The sequence below is a fragment of the Electrona antarctica genome (genome assembly GCF_951216825.1).
Source record: "Electrona antarctica genome assembly, chromosome: 7".
Classification (NCBI taxonomy): Eukaryota; Metazoa; Chordata; class Actinopteri; order Myctophiformes; family Myctophidae; genus Electrona; species Electrona antarctica.
This window is the reverse complement of record NC_136812.1, coordinates 17361655-17379620: the sequence shown is the minus strand read 5'-3', so window position 1 is coordinate 17379620 and position 17966 is coordinate 17361655. Positions and strand designations below refer to the sequence as shown.

At 47.5% G+C, this 17966-nt stretch overlaps 1 protein-coding gene across 3 annotated transcripts in view; it reads right to left on the bottom strand.

Moving 5' to 3' along the window:
- zbtb7a (zinc finger and BTB domain containing 7a) overlaps window positions 1-17966 on the bottom strand; it is a 29788-nt gene that overhangs the window by 11279 nt on the left and 543 nt on the right. Inside the window, exons 1-3 of one of the 3 annotated variants that reach the window (XM_079506931.1) lie at window positions 17715-17789; window positions 2674-3237; window positions 841-1766 (exon numbers count right to left, since the gene is read on the bottom strand). In XM_079506931.1, coding sequence (XP_079363057.1) covers window positions 841-1766; window positions 2674-3159 — 1412 coding nt within the window. In that variant the 5' untranslated portion in view covers window positions 3160-3237; window positions 17715-17789. Of the gene's footprint in view, window positions 1-840; window positions 1767-2673; window positions 3238-16507; window positions 16585-17714; window positions 17790-17966 lie in introns of those variants that run through there. The other 2 variants (XM_079506932.1, XM_079506930.1) reach the window with 2 other exon arrangements.

Genomic DNA, 17966 nt, shown 5'->3' with positions numbered 1-17966 from the left:
GGAAAGCAAGTCTAGATTGGAAAGGGATTCTCTGCCTATCTGCTGGCTAATGCAAAGGGTCCTGGTATTTCGACCCTGTTGCATCCATTTCCTTTGCATGTCCACTGATTAATTCATTAAGCGACTGGCTTCAAGGAAGAAGCCGTAGCTGGCTTAAACAATTGGGAACTTATGTACACTCCAAGCAAGGCTTCCAAGCCCCTCACCCTGGATGTACCACAACGAGATGAGCAGCACATGGCAAATTGCATTAGGGAGGTTAAGAGAGAGGGGGGGGGGGCAGGGGAGCCATTCTGCTGTGGGCAATAATCAACATTACCAGAGATCACAAGTTCAAATTACTGCATTGGCACAGATAGGGCACAACTCTGGTCCTGTAATCCCCCTCAAAATCAGAACACACCACTTTATAGCAGCTCTTTGGAAGATAGCACTTTACCAGCCCAGCCGTCTTTTATAGGACCCCTATGTTAATATTCCAGGACTTTGCTATGGAGCCTGTCACAATAAAACAGGCCTTTATGACAACCTGGACACACAGGTTGTCATAAAGGAACAGAAATGGGATAAGCATTTTGGTACACACTGGGAAAAAAATATATTATTCAGGCTACAGCATAGGCAGGGTGATTAAATACAGAGCTAGGAATTATTAAGCACGCTTTGGTCTGGAGTAAAATAGTCAAATCATCAAAATGGAGTTGCTAACTTAACACCGCGCTAAGTTGGTTGGTACTAATACCCCTGCCCTTGGTTTGGTGTTGACTGCCATTGGCTACAGAGTCCAAGACTATTAGTAGATCTCTCACATGGGGTGGTCAGCTCATTAATTGGGCTTACCTGGTAAAGCGCACTTTGCAGATGGCGCATTCATAGGGCTTCTCTCCCGTGTGTGTTCGGATGTGGCGGGGCAGCTTGCCTGCTCCCTGAATGACCTTGGAGCATATGGGGCACTTCTGGAAGGCCTTAGAGCGCATCTTCCTCTCTCCTCCGGCCCCTCCTCCTCCTCCACCCCTCTCTCCGCCACTGCCCCTCTCTCCTGCTCCTCCTCCCGCTGACCCTCCCCTCTCGTGGCCCGCGCCACCCCGTGACGCCCACACGGGCAGCAGTCCCTGTGTCACAGCGGCCGAGGCTGCGTCCTCGTGCTGTGCGCTGTTAAAATAATTCAAGTAAAACTCCATGTCGGGATCGTCCCCATCCCCCGGCTCCTCCCCGGCGGCCGCGCGCTCCATCATCTGCTGCAGGAGGGCGCTGGCGGAGCCCCGCTCCCTGTCTGCCGCCTCCCTCCCTCCTCCCTCCCCCACGTCTGCCTCCTGCCCCAGCCTGGACTCGGTGGAGAGGTAGAAGTGGCCGTTCTGGGACGGAGGGTAATAAGACGAGCCTGGCCCTCCTCCGTTGCCCCGTGGCCAGTCTCTAGGCTCCCCCTGTGCCGCCTCCCCTTCCTCCTCCTCATCATCATCCTCGTCCTCGTCCTCTTCGTCCGGCTCCTGCTTCGGAGCCTGGGCCAGGGCGAGGGCCAGAGGGGAGTAGTACTCGCTGGGGCCTCCAGGGGCCCCATTGCTGTGGGGCCCTCCGTTGCCGTGGTTAAAGTGCAGGTGTGTGGGCAGGTCCCTGAGCTCCGGCGTGCTGCAGCTGCTGCTCCAGTGCGCCCCCCTCTGGAAGTACTCAAGGTATTCCCGGGCCCGAAGACGATTCCCCTGCTCCCTGCCTCCTTTGCCATTCCCTTCCTCCTCATCCTCGTCTTCATCTCTTTGCTCACTGCCCGCCTGGGAGAGGGAGGTGGAGGGGGGGGGGGGGGGGGGGGGGGGGGGGCAGAGGGAGTGGGAAGGACAGAGAAAGTGTGTCAGTGGAAGAAATAGGAGACTGACAGAGAGGGAGATGGAGGGAGTTACGCAGAGAGGCACAAAAGTGCACAGTTACCTACGTCCACCACACCATTGCTTAGCCTTAGTCCATGTAAATCACATTCAATGTGAACATTATAGTACATCACACACAGGGCGAGGGGACACACTTCAATGCACTAGGGTACGGCGCACACACACACACACACAATCAATCTATCGGACATGCTTTACATCATGTGAATGTTGAAGCCTAGCTGTGATATGCTGGGTCTGTAGAATGTTGCTGGTACCCGCCCCATCCCCATCCCCCCCCCCCCCCCCCCATACACATACACACACACACACACACACACACACACACACACACACACACACACACACACACACACACACACACACACACACACACACACACACACACACACACACACACACACACACACACACACACACACACACACACACACACACACACACACACACACACACACACACACACACACACACACACACCCCCCTCCCCATCGGATGAGCATGAGTAAGTGTTAGAGTAACCCTGGAGCTGTGGGCGTATGTGTTGCACTGTGTATGGGAGGGATTGAGAAACTAATAAAGGGCCATGATGTAAGCTGACTATTTGATAAGGGATGGAGGGGCATTGGTATGGTATGACGGCCAGGGGCCCCAAGTTCTTCAACAACACATACCCTTCAAAGTCCCGAACAGCACTGCACTGTACCACAAGCCACCGTTCTACGAGATGCCTTTCCTAGTTGGCGTGCCGTTGTGCAGAGCTGACCGGTGCTCAATATGAATGACATGTTACCTGCGGGGAAAGCACTTTGGTGTCCAGTAGGTGCGTACAGACGTCCTGGACGGGTGGGATCTCCAGCAGATGGGCGGCGGCCAGGATGTCGGCTACGCTGCTGTGGCTGACCATCAGAGTGGCCGTGTAGGCAAAGTCCAGCAGCGCTCCCAGAGCCTCTGCCGCCACAAAGTCGAGGGCGTAGACGCTCTGTTGGTCCGCGGCGGCCCCCGACGTGAAGAGCTTGTGGAAGTAGGTGCTGCAGGAGGCCAGGACGGAGCGGTGAGCTGGGAACTCGCGGTCCTGGGTGACCAGCAGCACGTCGCAGAGCAGACCGCTCATCCGCTGCTTGTTCAGGCTTCCGAGTATGTCGGCACTGTGCTCGGGGAAGGGGATCCCCACGGGGCCCTCCTCTGCCTCCCCGGCCCCTCCGCGGCCTCCTCCGCCCGCGCTGGCCGCCGTCCCCCTGAGCCGCCTTCCCCCTCGCCCGCCGGCCCCTGACGACATCTTCCACCAGCCTGCCGCCGAGCCGCCTAGCACAGCCGCCGCCCGCGTGTCCGTCCTGTCGTCTGTCCGTCTGCCTGTCTGAGGGAACAGGAGAGGAAGAGGAGGCTGAAGATCAGTTCACTGTTCATGTCATAGTTATACAGTATGTGGATGAACTAGAGGAATTCATTGTTTCATCACAGATGTCTATACATAAGGCTGCTGAGAATACACCACACACTATAACACACAAGAGCTAAATTGCACAAAGGCCAAAACCATGCTGCAAACCCCCCCAAGTGCTAGAGTTCAGTCCATGGTTCATGACCTAATTCCAACTCAACTGCATGTCCCGAGCCCCGTCCATCCATTAAAAGAGGATTAATTGAAGACCAATCTTTATCCTTATTGGCAACTCAAACGTTTATTCTGGGAACCGTTTTACCTATTTTATTTCTATATTTTTACAATTTACAAGCAGTTAGATGTGTTTAAATTCCATGGCATCTATTGAATAGCAAGACACCAGGTCAGTCTTCTCATATTAAACCTGAAGATATTGCTAAACGCACATTGATCAGAAACATGGAATGGTGAACAATTCCACGAGGACTTCAGTGTCCGATATGACATGTTTTTTTATGCTTGCGTCTCTCTGCCCGTCAATCCTCCTGCAAGTGTGACGGCTCACATCACATGTCTGCCCGCCCCTCGCCCTAGAAAACAAACTTTCCTCCCTCTCCTGTCTGGGTTCCTCTCCCCATTGTTTTGACAAGGATGTCAACCGTCGGTGAGCAAATACTGTCTATGAATCATATCACACAGCATCATATTACATTGAGACAGGGCCCTGAGGGCTGAATTGAATCGTATCGATCCATTGGGTGCTTAAAATGTATCTGCATCCAATCACTGATCGTGAATCAAATCAGTCCCAGAGGGTGAGATGCACACCGCCAGTCAAAACAAATTAATTTAGTAGATACCTTTAAACCACCTTTGTCATTCACTTGACAAAACAAAAGTGAAACAACCTGTCAGGAGTAGCCAAGTTGTTTTGACTGCTGTAGTGAGATGCGGTGAGATGCGGTTTGACTGACTAGGGGGTGGGGACATTGTGCATTCTTTAATAACCAGATCTGTTATTCTTAATCACATTGTTATATAACCTCAACAGTCCACCGGGTAAGCGACAATATGACTCCATAGATCAGTATAACTCCCAATATCTCCAACACCTACGTGACTCTTCATGAACTGGCCCAGTACCTCAAGTATCTGGAGGGGAGCCATATTGTTGTAACACCATAGTCCTACACACCTCTTTTTCTGCCTAATGATTTTACAGAAAAACTCTATTGGCACAACAAATGTATTTTACAAACTTAAAGTATAAAATTGGCTAATTACAATGTAGTGGAGTGGTCTCAATTATTTTGAATAAATTGCTATTTTGGCCAGCGTTAACATAAGCGGGAGGCTGAACACAGGACTGTAGATATCTGTGTAATATGCATAGATTGGTATTTATGCACAGCACACATGGCTGTGTACTGTGTGCTGTGTGTGTGTGTGTGTGTGTGTGTGTGTGCCCCCATGTATTATACATACATGGGCATGGCTGTATGTATGTGTACCTGTGTGCATGCATGCTCCTGCAAATGCAAAACTAAGAGTTTGCGGGGGACATAGTAGAGAAAGAGGGCAGTGGGGATCAGAGTGCATGCCGGGAGCCGGCCAGTGCAGCTTGCGCACTCCGTGTCAGTCAGAGTGCCAGAGTGGGGACAGAGGGAGGAGGAGAGGGTGTGGGGGGGGCTGCCAGATACAGCAGACCCTGTGGAAAAAACCCACAGGAGGAGGAAGAGGACACGCAACAAGCTGCAAGGGAACGGTATTAAAAAGGGAGGTTGTCAATCCGGTCTGAGCTGGTTACCCCACCCTGTACTGTGTGCCAAGTTCCAGCAAAGGCTGTCCCCTCGCTCACGTGTGGGGGGAGATTAAAACGATCGACTGAAGCCTGCGCAGGGGGAGGGGGGTTTCGGTGGAACAAGCCATCCTCCATTTGTCAGTTTACAAACACACAAATATACTATATATAATGTGTGTGTATGTGTGTGTGTGTGTGTGTGTGTGTGTGTGTGTATATACATATATACAATTTACACACACTACAACTCAAAACACGGCAGGCTTGTATGACACGCTCACACGTAGGCAGACCGATAGATAGTTAGTCTCTGTGCGCCCACCCTCTTCCATCTGGCACAGATTCCCAGCAGGGGGTAAGGCCGGGGGTAAGCAGGGAGGGGGGCGCGGGGCACACTCCATAAGAGCACTTCTTTCAGTTGACATTCCTCAGATTAGCCTTTCTGCTACAGTGCATATACAGCACCACCACCGTGCCCAGCCGTACCTGCCCATACCTCTATGTCTCTCTCTCTCTTCCCTACCTGTTGGGTGACGTTCAGTGTTGCCAGACTTTGCGAGAGAAGTAAGCAACCAGTTCTATGACAACAAGCCCAAAAGAACCGACTGTAGGCCACATCATGTGCACTTTAAACCTATTATGGATCGGCCATTTGAAAATAGCCGATCTACAAGCTCACAATGTGTCGCACGCCACGACTCGTGAGCAGTTTTCAAACAAATCTGCTATGCTGGTCCCTGGCACAAAATATTAAACAATATTAAACCAGCCCAAAATCAACCCACAAAAAACAATATTTACAAGCGACTTTACAGAAGAACAATTAGCTTATAATAAGCATACATGGCAACACTGGTGACGTTCACCTCTCCCCTGCTCTGTTCAGCCACGTCCACTCCCTTCTCAAAAGCCATGCCTCTCCCATAGGTCCACACCTTGAGTTCTGCTCTAAAGCCATGCCTCTCCCATAGGTCCACACCTTGAGTTCTGGCACCGTGTCAGCTGTACCCACAGGCCAGAGAGATAGGTAAGGCTCTCGAAAACAGACCTCTCAGGTAAATGGTGCATTTATATAGAGCGTCGCAGTCCCGCCCCCTTTCATGACGACGCCAGGCCCAGGAAATGATTCCCAATGCATTTGTCCCATAGACATTTAAAAAAGTATTTATTTAAAGACGGTTACGCCGCGGACAAAGCCAACTCGAGTCGTGACAACTCATGACAACAAACACAATATTTTGGACCAAACAAATAATTACAAAGAAGAAAAACAACAAAAAAAGTGTTGTAACCTGTGTTTGTTGTCATGAGTTGTCACGACTCGAGTTGGCTTTGTCGTAAACGTCTTTAAATAAATACTTTTTGAAATGTCTATGAGGAAAATGAACGGAGAATCATTTCCTGGGCCCTGGTAGGGGGCGGGACTGCGACGCTCTATAGCGCCTTCATCCAAGGCGCATTACATGATTGATTGATTGAATACTTTATTGGCAGAAGTGTAATCAGTACAGGGTACAGTCAAACAGAAATGTAATCAGTATTTTCAGGCCTGTTTTAAAGGACGTCAGGGATTTACATTTTTTTGAGGGAGGGAGTCAGGGCATTCTACACTTGGGTGGCTGTGCTGTAGAAGGAGAATTTGCCCATGTTTGTTTTGAAAGTGGTACCAGATCGTTGTTCTCGCTTCCTCTTGTATTGTGGCTGTGGGAGTCACTCACTTTTTTTAGGTAGTTTGTCAGGTATGCGGACCAGAGGGCAAAGCTGCATTTACAATTTTAAATGTCAGTCCCAATTTCAATTGCTTAACTCTGTTTACATTTACAATCACCCATTCACACACCGATGGCGGAGGAAACCATGCAAGGCACCAACATGCACATCAGGAGGGGTCCAGCGTCTTGCTCAAGGACACTTCGACAGTAACTCTGGGGGAGCCTGGGATCGAACTGGGAACCTCAGGGTTCCCATCCAGCTGCTCTACCGGCCACTCTACCCCTGAGCAGCCACTGCAGCCCCGGAGACGCAGAAAGTTGGGATGCGTGCGCTGTTATCTCCATGTCACTTTCCTCTTATCTCCCTTTTCTATATTTACCATTTCAATGTCACTGACATAAGTAGGATGAATTCATTTCAACACATGGTTATCTTTTAAATGGGTCAATAGTTTACATGAGAGCACAACAATGATAGAATGGAGACATTGAGAGAGCAAATGATAAAACTGTTTATACATTCAAATAGGACATATTTCAAAGTACCCCTTGTGCTCGACTTATTGTACAGTGTCTACTGTCTACTCACTTGATCTTAGACCCAATAATGTTCTTCCTCTCCTATCTATGTGTCCCTTAACATTATTCTAATTTGGATAGGCAGCTGACATCTTAGCCTCTACAAACTCAGACACTGTCTTTCCCCAAGAACTCTGATAAAAAACGGCCCATCCGACATTGACGCAAATTTTATTACCCGCCACTCAGTTCGTATTTGAATATGCTGAGGGAGGGGAGAGAGGCTAAGTCCGAGTGTGGAGGGCAAGTGAGGGAGAGCGAGCTCGATGGAGGATGGGGGTGAGCGAAAGAGATAGAACAAGAGGGGGAGTGAGAGGGAAAGAGGAGAGTGGAGGGAAGAGAGGAGAGAATGAGATGAGACGGATGAAGGATCTAGGGAGAGGGCGACCACATGGCGAACGGTCGTGTCCTTCACAGGTGGAAATAGATCTTAGTGAGCCCTAGCAGAGGAAGAGCCATTCTGCTACCCTCGGTCTCTCTGCCACTCTCTCGCTGCTGCTGCACGCAGGCAGGCAGGCAGCACCTGCAGAGGAGGCTTTGCTTGCAACATCGCTTACACGTTATCCCCAGGACACACACAGCTGACCCTGGGTCACGGCTTTGTGGGGTAAAGAAGCTGAGCTGAGAGGAGATAACACTAACACACACACACACACACACACACACACCAAGTCAATACAGCGTCAACGGAGCATGGAGGCAGTGTCCCGCGCGGAGGAGCCGCCCGTCCCCGAATGACCTGCAAAGCGCAGGTAGAAAGAGGAAACACAGTGCAAACAAACCTGATCCTGACACCTCCTCATGGCTTGAAACATTCCTTATCACTAATTCATGCCTGTGGGTGACAAGGCCCGCAGTCTGGTGTACAGCAGAGCAGCGCCCGGCCGGCCGGCTGTGTCCCTCTCAGTTCCAGGGGGGGGACGGCCCTCCTCTCTAAGGCTAGGCTGCATGCACACACTGGCCTGTTTTGCAAGTCAAACCACCACTTACTGCGGAACCCACCGGCCCCACCCATATCCTCATCTCCTCTAACCTTACCTATACTAACCCGTGGACTCCGCCTCACCACACACAAACACGCACGCACGCACGCACGCACACACACAAACACACACACACACACACCAACGTTTGTATAACTATACTTACGAGGACGTCAACATTCATTTAAATTGCAGATCTACAAGCTCACAATGAGTTGCAGCCTGACATTTGCAAGTGTAAGCATTGCAAAACCCCTAAACTGAATGTCTAACAACAAAAGAATTTGAGGACTGGGAAAGTGGTCCTCACAATGTCAATTTCTCAAATAATTTTACTATACTTGTAGGGACATTTGGACCTTACAAGTATAGTAATACAAGTACACACACACACACACACACACACACACACACACACACACACACACACACACACACACACACACACACACACACACACACACACACACACACACACACACACACACACACACACACACACACACACACACACACACACACACACACACACACACACACACACACACACACACAGCAGGGGAAGCTATGCAGATTAGATTTCAGGGATGATTTGAACGCATGGCATACTGGCCAGCCAGAGCAATGCGTCAACTTTGTTTCAGTCCTGTTCCAAGGCATGTCTCACAGTTCACAACTCATCCATACGCTGCTGTTGCTTTTAGACCAGAGTGGTTCCCAACCGTCTCTGGATCAAGGCCCTCTGGAAAACCACAAAAGCATTCGTGGCCCACCCATCTGATCACTTAGCAAGGCAGCCATTTGGCTGCCGTGTTAAGTGGTCAGATGGTCGGTGCATTTTCAGAGTTAATTTTAATGATCAATCAATCGATTGTGTTCCGGCCTTTTTCTTCTTCTTCTTCTTTTTACAATGACATTTGGTTTTTTTTCCAATTATTTGGGGGCCCACTTGCAATACCATCATGGCCCACCAGCCCACAGGATGGGACTTGCTGTTTTAAGATAATGTGGCTGTGCATCGAGTTCTACATCTAGTAGTATGACTGAATAGTTTCCACGTATCTATCTGCGTGTGTCTGACACATACCAGTCATTCCTAGAATACAACAGAACAGAAACAGAGTTTAAAGCATTAAAACCGAGAAAGCATCCGTGCCATTTTAGATTTTAGCGTTGGCCAATTCAAAAATAGCAGACGTGCAAGCTCACAGTGCGTCACTTCGTGCTACGCCGCAAGCTTGTACATCTGAAAATGTTTTAAGCATCTTGAAAAGTGTGAGAACTACTGGTTTAGAATCGGCCTCAGGTCGTAATGAACACTCAATAACTCCAGGTGTGTCTTACAGTAGATAGACGAGGATGTAAGCAGAGGAATTATAAATGCTGAGCAGCGATGGTCGGGGTCGGGCAACCCCGACCCCGACCATCCCCGAGGTCTGGTCAGGTCCGATGCTATGTGCAGCGTTTTGTTGATGCTACTCATACACTGAGTTGGCACTGCCTGGTATCGAACCTAGGGCTGTTACAGTTATGCAATTTTACTTGGCAATTGATTGTCGCTCAATTAATTTGCGATTGATTTAATTGTGTTTTTGTTGTTGAACATTGGGAAAAAAAATCACACCCGTGTGAAGTAAGTGGTGCAACTCCGTGTGGGGGTCCCCAGGGGGGGGGGGGGGGGGGAGTTCCAGACCCACAGGAACGCACCCAGGGTGCCGGCCCGATTTCGGCGAGCCGCCCCGCGTCCGAAACGGTTGAGAAATGACAGAGTTACCGTGTGGGGGTCCCTCTACTGTACTGTACTGTCACTGTACTGTACTGGCACACCAGAAATCACCATATATACAGTTAATATGTGCGTGTGTTTGTGTGTGTGTTAGGTTGCGCACAGATGGTGAAAAACAACCATGCTGTTTTTGTGCTCAGACGCACCCAGCCAGCCAGCCACCCGCCCAGCCACACAGTCACTTAAGGAAGTGGTTGCACCACTTAAAAATTACATTTATATTTGGCTTTTAGGCTTTGTATGAATAATGTATACTTGTATGTATAGTGAAAATAGACAATCTATATCTGCTATTTGAAAATGTTTGAGAATACGATATGCAAATAATTGCGATTAATGTAATAATTGTGAAACGCCTAATCGAACACATAACCTTTTGACTCAAGGGGAGCACCCATGCATACACCATGTTAGTTACTGTTACATGGATCTATTCTACAGAGAAGAAATACCACCCAGCAAAAGTGTATTGTTTAAGGGAACCATTTGCAGAGTTACAGTTATATTACCACAGTATTAAACACATCTACACCCTTAGTTGACATTTTGCTGCACCCCAATCAGGGGTGATGTCACCACTTAGAGAGAATAACAAATGAAAGAAATTAATATTTTTAAATCGCATGCCTCTAATCCACAAAGCACAATTTTGCATCACTCAGGGCTCAAACATACACACAAAAGCCACAGGACACACAAGCATAAGCGCATGCGCGGTGCTTTTCTTCCACCATGCGCGGTGCTTTTCTTCCACCATGCGCGGTGCTTTTCTTCCACTCACACGGACGCTCCGTGCGTGGCCAGAAATACAGCATATGTGCAGATACTTCCTTTTTTCATTGCGTTAAACACCAAGGGAAAGTCATGAACTTGTTGAGCTTCTTACCAAGTGACAAACCACATCATATGGCTTCACACTACAGTATGTGAAAGCTTAGATTGTAGAGTTCTAATTAGGGAGGCTACTTGGCTTCTATCATCATGGAGCAACAATTTAGGTAGCCTACTATAGGAAAATGAGCAGAACAAGATTTCCATTGAATACATTTTTGTTTGTTTGTTTGCAAAAGTAGCACAGGCATTGATTTAGGCCGGGTCATCGTGGATTTTATGCGTCACTTAAAATCAAGAGAAAACAAGCCTGGAAGAGCCATGGTTCAAACCGGAGTCCTCTGGATGCTCAGACACTAAAAATCCTGAGTTACTGCATCACCAAGGTGAATGTTAGTGAAAGAAGACCATGTAATTAACAAATGAATATTGAAAACAACTGGGCACAGGGCTACCCGATAGCCGAGTGGAGATGCATACCGCAAGGGCTCTAAGGCCTGACAGCAAGTCCCAGTTCAATTCCTGGCTGGCCGTACCATATGCTGTACAGTATGAGTATATCATTCATCTGCTCTCCATTTCCTTCACTGTATCTGTCTCAATAAAGCATGAACTAAAACAAGTCTGCAATTCACACTAATATGAAAATGTCATGGCAGAGTGGCATAAATATGAAGGAAAAGAAGAGTAATAAAAATTGGAACTTGATGAGAAAGTTGATGAGAAAGAGTGAAACAAACAAACTCAAAGCTTATGAAGATTTCTGACTACATTTTGGTGAAAGTTCCAAAGTCGCAGCACACATAACTGAAGATTTGAGGAAGATGATGAAGAAAGAAGAATCCGAAATACAAGAGGGACTGGCTGGCAGCATAGCTGTCCGTCTATTTCACTGCTGGTCTTTCTGAAAGTTTCAACAACCTTCTGTAAGCTCATGTGTTTTTGTTTTTACTTTCACTGTACTGCTTTTATGTAGTGTTACTACAGTTATTACTGTAGTTACTTTGTAGAAAATGTCTGTCATGCAAAGCATGTGATCTATTCATAGAAGTAATTTCTCATGGATAATAACTATTTGCATGCAGGCTGAGAGCAGTATAGGACATTGCCAAGCCGTGACACACTGCACAAGGACACAATATTGAACAATATGTCTATATTGTATAAAGAAACTCTTACCTAATAATTACCAAATAATAACCCTTTCAGAATATCTATACTTTTACTTAATAGAAGTATTTGTATAGCCCAAGAAACGTCTTCACAATCAGAAGTTGTTTTGAACAGCATGTGTGTTATATTAATGTTGTGCTGTAATCTTAATTCAAAGTCAGGATACAGAATATGTGAAAATGGTCTTTCCTCTCCTATATAATACTACTTCTATGTCTTTAATTTCTTTTTTCAACTCTCTCCTCTTTTCTCGACTGTCTACTGTAATTCTTCTGGACTGGTGATTAGCAGAGATGGGGAATCACTAGACAAGGGTTCAAGGTCGAGGCAAGAGGATATTACAAGATAATCAGAATCAGTATAGGGCCAGTTCCAAGGGAAGGGGATTTTAAGCAAGGGTTTGGGCCAAGTGACTCACCGTTACCAGCGTTGGAAGGAAGCACGACTGGTTGTATTGAGAGCAAAAGGGCGAGAGTGTGATGAAACTAAAGTTGAGAGGGCCGGTCTAGGCTGGGCCGTTTCACTAGAAACTAACCAGGAAACTGCCTAAACTGAGAGACAATGTGGACGTGTGGAGAAAGGTGGACGTTTAGGTGGAATGTAAAACAAACTCACCCATAGGCTCATGCATAGCCCCCTGGGTGTATGACACTGACAGCCTGGTAATCTAGGTCTGATGTCAATGATAAACTCTTTTAACCTCTCCCTCACTCACCCAATGTGACCCTCATCAACTAGGGAAAACTTAACCACCAGGTGGTCAATAAAACTTTAGTATGAGGAACTTAGAGTTTTTCTTTTGTATGAAGTCTGAGATCCTTTCTGTCAAGTTAAGTAAAGTTATTATTATTATTATAACAAGGTTTCTACAATATGGCGTGTACTGTATACTGATGTTACCGGTAGCTTACTGTAATGCATTTAACATAATGTAATGCATTTAACATCAAACTTTTCTTAAAATACTATGCTATTAATACATTTTGGTCGCTCGTGACAAATACCTTTGAGAGCAGATGATTACATCTGCTGTGCTTCTATTTTGTTAGCCATGTTTTTCCAATCAGAACTTCAAGACCACTCTATTTTACTGGCATACTAGCAATCATTTCGTCAGAGTATGTCACTCACATTTGCCAAATTTCTCAATTTGGAATTAGAGTATTTTACTTCGCTCCACTTCTAGGAGGCGGAGCCACATTGGAACATGTTTTGACATAGCACCCTCCTCAAGTCACCAGAGCAGTACAACCACAACCACATTCTGACATTCGTTACAGCTAGTGTAACATGCTCCAACACTGTTGTGATGTCAACCAGGAAGTGTATCTAAATCTAACACGTGGCTTCAAAGACAACACTCAACACATCACAGAGCTGCCAAGTGGAGAGCCCAGGCTGGTCAGTTGGTCAGTCCATGGCAGGTCCAATGTGCCCGAGCTGCACCATTCTGTGCATGCACAGCTCAATGGAGAGAGAGCACTTCCTGTGTGTCTGTGGCAGGCGTGTAACAGAACCCGCTCTGTTATCAGATGACCAGCTCTCTCCTCCTCTACCCCCTCTCCCTATCTCTCCGTCTGTCCCCACATCTGACCCTCCTCTCTCTCTCTCTGTCCATCTCATCATTCTCCATCTTTCTGTCTCAGACACTGCACAGTGCCCACTACATCACCCACTTCCCCTTTCCCCTGCTGAGAAGGCAAAACTCAGACACCCACCCACCATCCCACCCCCTGCTAATTCTCCTTCCTTTTCTGCAAGACTGCAAACTAACCATCTTCACTCCTTCCTCCTCGCCATTCCAACCACTAAATCAACAGACCAACAAAAAAATAAAGTAAAGATAAGAAAATAAGGGAAGGGGTCATTTGCATCTTTACTCGTATATTGATATTTTCACATCGCCAAAAGGACAGCCTGGTCTCTCAAGGCACAAATTATATTGAAGGTCAAAGTGTTATTGCTTAAAGCTGACAACAGGTTGGAGATAAACCCCTTGAGCTTGTCTTTAAAATGTCTCCAGGGGGTGGGGCAGTGGTCTGGCAGCACAAAAATGTGTAGTGTACCAGCCAACATACAGTAGCACAAAAATACAGCATCAACTCTCACATACTATACAAATGTGGAAGTGTAGAAAGTCAAGTTTAACTTAACCTCCACCCAGACAAACATCCCTGTGCTCTGACTGTGTATCCTGGCCTCTCTCTCCCACTCTCTCTCTCTCTCTAATTTGATCAGGTTGTGTTGGCCTCTCCATAATAAACGTCCCAGAACAGAACAAGCCCCTTCACTCCCCCCAAACTGCAGCTAAACAACATGAAAACAACAGAGGGGTCTGTCTGTCCGTCTAACCAGGCTGAGAGCTGTGGTATACAGAGCAGCTGACCAGGGGAGCCAAACTAAAGTGGGAAGTGAAGCTCCATTCTCTTGTGTATGAGGCTGGCCGATAAACAGGTATGATATACTGTAGCCTATAGATTAAATATTTTAACACATACAGTTTAACACTCCAAAAAGCATGCTGGTTTAAGGGCAAACTACACGAAACTATGTAGAGTTGGTTTGAAAATAGCAAGGTTTCACAGGATTGCTTCCAGTTTATAGATCATAACACACAATTTTCGACCACATACACAAAACTTTGGACAAATATAGTGCTATGTTAAAAAAACAAAGTGTATCGTACAATAGCGACCATTTCAACCTAAAATGAAGCCTTGAGCTGCCACAGCAAACCTCACGCAACCTGTCTTCACAGTCAGTCTGAACCTGCTAGTTTCAGGCTATAGTGGCGCAGGCACAAACATACAGGAATATCAAACTGTATTCAGCCTCACCGCCAAATTGATGGGTGGTGTCTTGGACCTGCCCACAGCCACTGAAGTCCCCTGCAATTCCCCTGGAGTCTATTGTTGGCAACACACACACACACACACACACACACACACACACACACACACACACACACACACACACACACACACACACACACACACACACACACACACACACACACACACACACACACACACACACACACACACACACACACACACACACACACACACACACACACACACACACACACACACACACACACACACACACACACACACACACACACACACACACACACACACACACACACAGCGTCCTAGTTTAACCTCTTGCTGGAATTTACTTGAACTAAAAGTATAGAGTTACTTGTGTTCTGCAGTGGCATTCAGGAAGCGGCATCGAGGGCAGCATTGACATAAACATTAAACATTTTCAGTGACATTGGACAGAATGAAAAATGTCACTCACTCCAGCTATGCGCTACCTCCTGACAACAAGGATTCCAAACACTTTCCCAGCGCCTGGGCGTCTTCCTCTTCATTTGCTCTCTCAAGTACTCCCTGCTGCTTGTACCCTCTTTGTGCCCGCACACTTAAAAAACGGGTTCAGCAAGTATGGGATGCCAAAAAATATGCATCTGTGTATCAGGCAATGCAGGCATGGTTCCTGTAAAGTCTTCAAACAAACCACAAGAGAGTAGTGCTGTACAGTCTAGATTAGAATCTGCTTTAAGAAACGCTGTACATGTGTATGTGTACTATACTGTATGTATGTGTGGGGCCTAGTATGGTTTGAGCTGAAGAGAGAAACTTGAAATCCATAAATAAATACTGAAGTGCCAAAGGATATTGACCTCAGTTTCCAGACCTTAAGGTTTTAAGTTATGGCAGCTTACACAAATAACAAGGTACATTTTCCACAAGAGCTTCCACATTTCCTCCCCTCCCGTGAGAGCGGCAGTTTTTAACTTGCACACCTTTTCCATGTAAACGAATGTGACATAACGTGCCTCTACTACGCCAGCTCTCAACACAGCCCACTCTGCTGCTGTCTGTCAAATAGCCGATGCCGTGTCCGTTCATATATCGATCTCGCATACAGTGGCCTTAGATGAATTACCCAGGGCCCCGAGGAGGAAACAGTAAATGATGTGCATCTTTTTCCATCCATTTTTAAGAACCAAAACCTCATCATGACATCGTGGCCATATACATACAATAAAAACACATAAGAAACCAGCCCGGCAAGGAAATGTTCAAAAAGCTTGCCTGTGGGAATACAAACTTTGACACAATGCGCGTCCTCTTGAGCTGTGTTCTGTGCAGTACCTTACTCTCAGCACTGACCTCCTTTATCTGCAAGTGGGTCAAGAACTCTGAACTCTATCAACCTCCATCTCCCTCCGTTTCATAAACATGCACAGTTGCACATACAGCACTACAGCACTCTTATTTCTCTATCCATCTGCCTTCTCATCTGACATTTTCTCTTTCACATTACAATAAAACAGATTATCTGTATATATATTTGGAGTGCTTACCAGCTAGGCAGAAATATTTCCCGGGCCCCGTCTGCCTCTCCTGCCTGCCTGCCGGCCTGCTGTCCTGCCTCCGTCTCTGGGCAGGGCTGGAGCTTTACCAGACAGGAAACTTGCTAGTGGCCCTGGTCGTACAGGCAAGCCCTTGCCTGATCCCACACAAGCAGACACCTACCAGCTCCCCCCCTCTATTTTCAGCCCACAACTCAGGCTCTGCTTGCCTTCCTCCTATTGGCCTGACAGCTGCTCACTCACCACACCTCCTTGCTGGGATAGGCTAGCGGCTGTTCCCTTTCCTGTATGGCCAAGGGCAAGGCACTCTGGGATGTTGAGTCCTTGAATCCTATGTGACCCGCTACGCAGTCCCTACTGTGAACTACGTGTCCCAGCTTTCTCTGCCCTCACCACCCCCACTATCTCCAAGCTTGTTCTAACGTAAGCACTCCGGGCTGAATTATACACTACAGTATGTTGCTAGCAGGCTGCCAGGTATTAAAAGTACAGACCAGCCATCAAACAGGGCAGTGCTTCGTATACGAAAAAGCTTTCGTTCAGCACTGTTGGAAAACAACAAACAACATCAGCTATGATACTGTCACAGTGTCACACAGTAACACCTCTAGACACATCTCAGAGACACTTCCAAGACTCCTGACCTAAATTAACACTTATTCTCATTCTGTAAAATGTCAAACACCAAAACAAATCCAGCGCACATAGCACACAATTTGCACCCCACTCCAATTGGGGAACGGGAATGACACTGTCCTGAAAAGTTGTTGTCGCCTGTCCGTTGTCCGATAGAATTATTTCTGGTTCCTTCTTCCTCTTGTCCAGTGCCCCCCCCCTACCACCACCACCATCACCACCCTCTCTCCAGAGAGCCCCCATCCCCCTCCTCCTCTAAGTGCTTCCACCTGCCTGAAAAGTTAATGCCTTGAATACATCCAATAAACTTTATCGCAGGAATTCCCAGAGGTGAAAAAGCAGTCCGGAGTAAGTACTTTAGGCGGATATGGGGAAAAAAGGGAACCTTGACTAGTGACTACTGCTGCGACCCACCTCTCCTCCCATGCCAGCCCCCCCTGCTCTCTCCTTTCTGTCCCCCTCCCTCATTCCTTTCTCTCCTCTCCTCCTTAGCCTGTTTCTCTCTTGTCGACAGGCCCAGGGCAGACAGCAGGGGGGTAGCAGGGGGGTGTCTTTAGCTCACCTGCGATGGCCGTGGTGGTGCTTGTTGTGGTTAGCTCAGCCCTCTCCTCTCCTCCTCTACGGAGCTCTCTCTCTCTCCCTCTTAACTGTCGTGCAGCTCAAAGCCCCGTATGCGCTAAACCAAGCAGCAGCAGATCAACTCAATTCCCTTCCTGGTTTCTGGAGGGCAAAGAGGTCCCTCCCTTTCTCTCTCTCTCTCCCTCACTCTCTCCCCCTCTCTCTTAAAGAAACAGCATTCGCCCCTCTGTTTCCT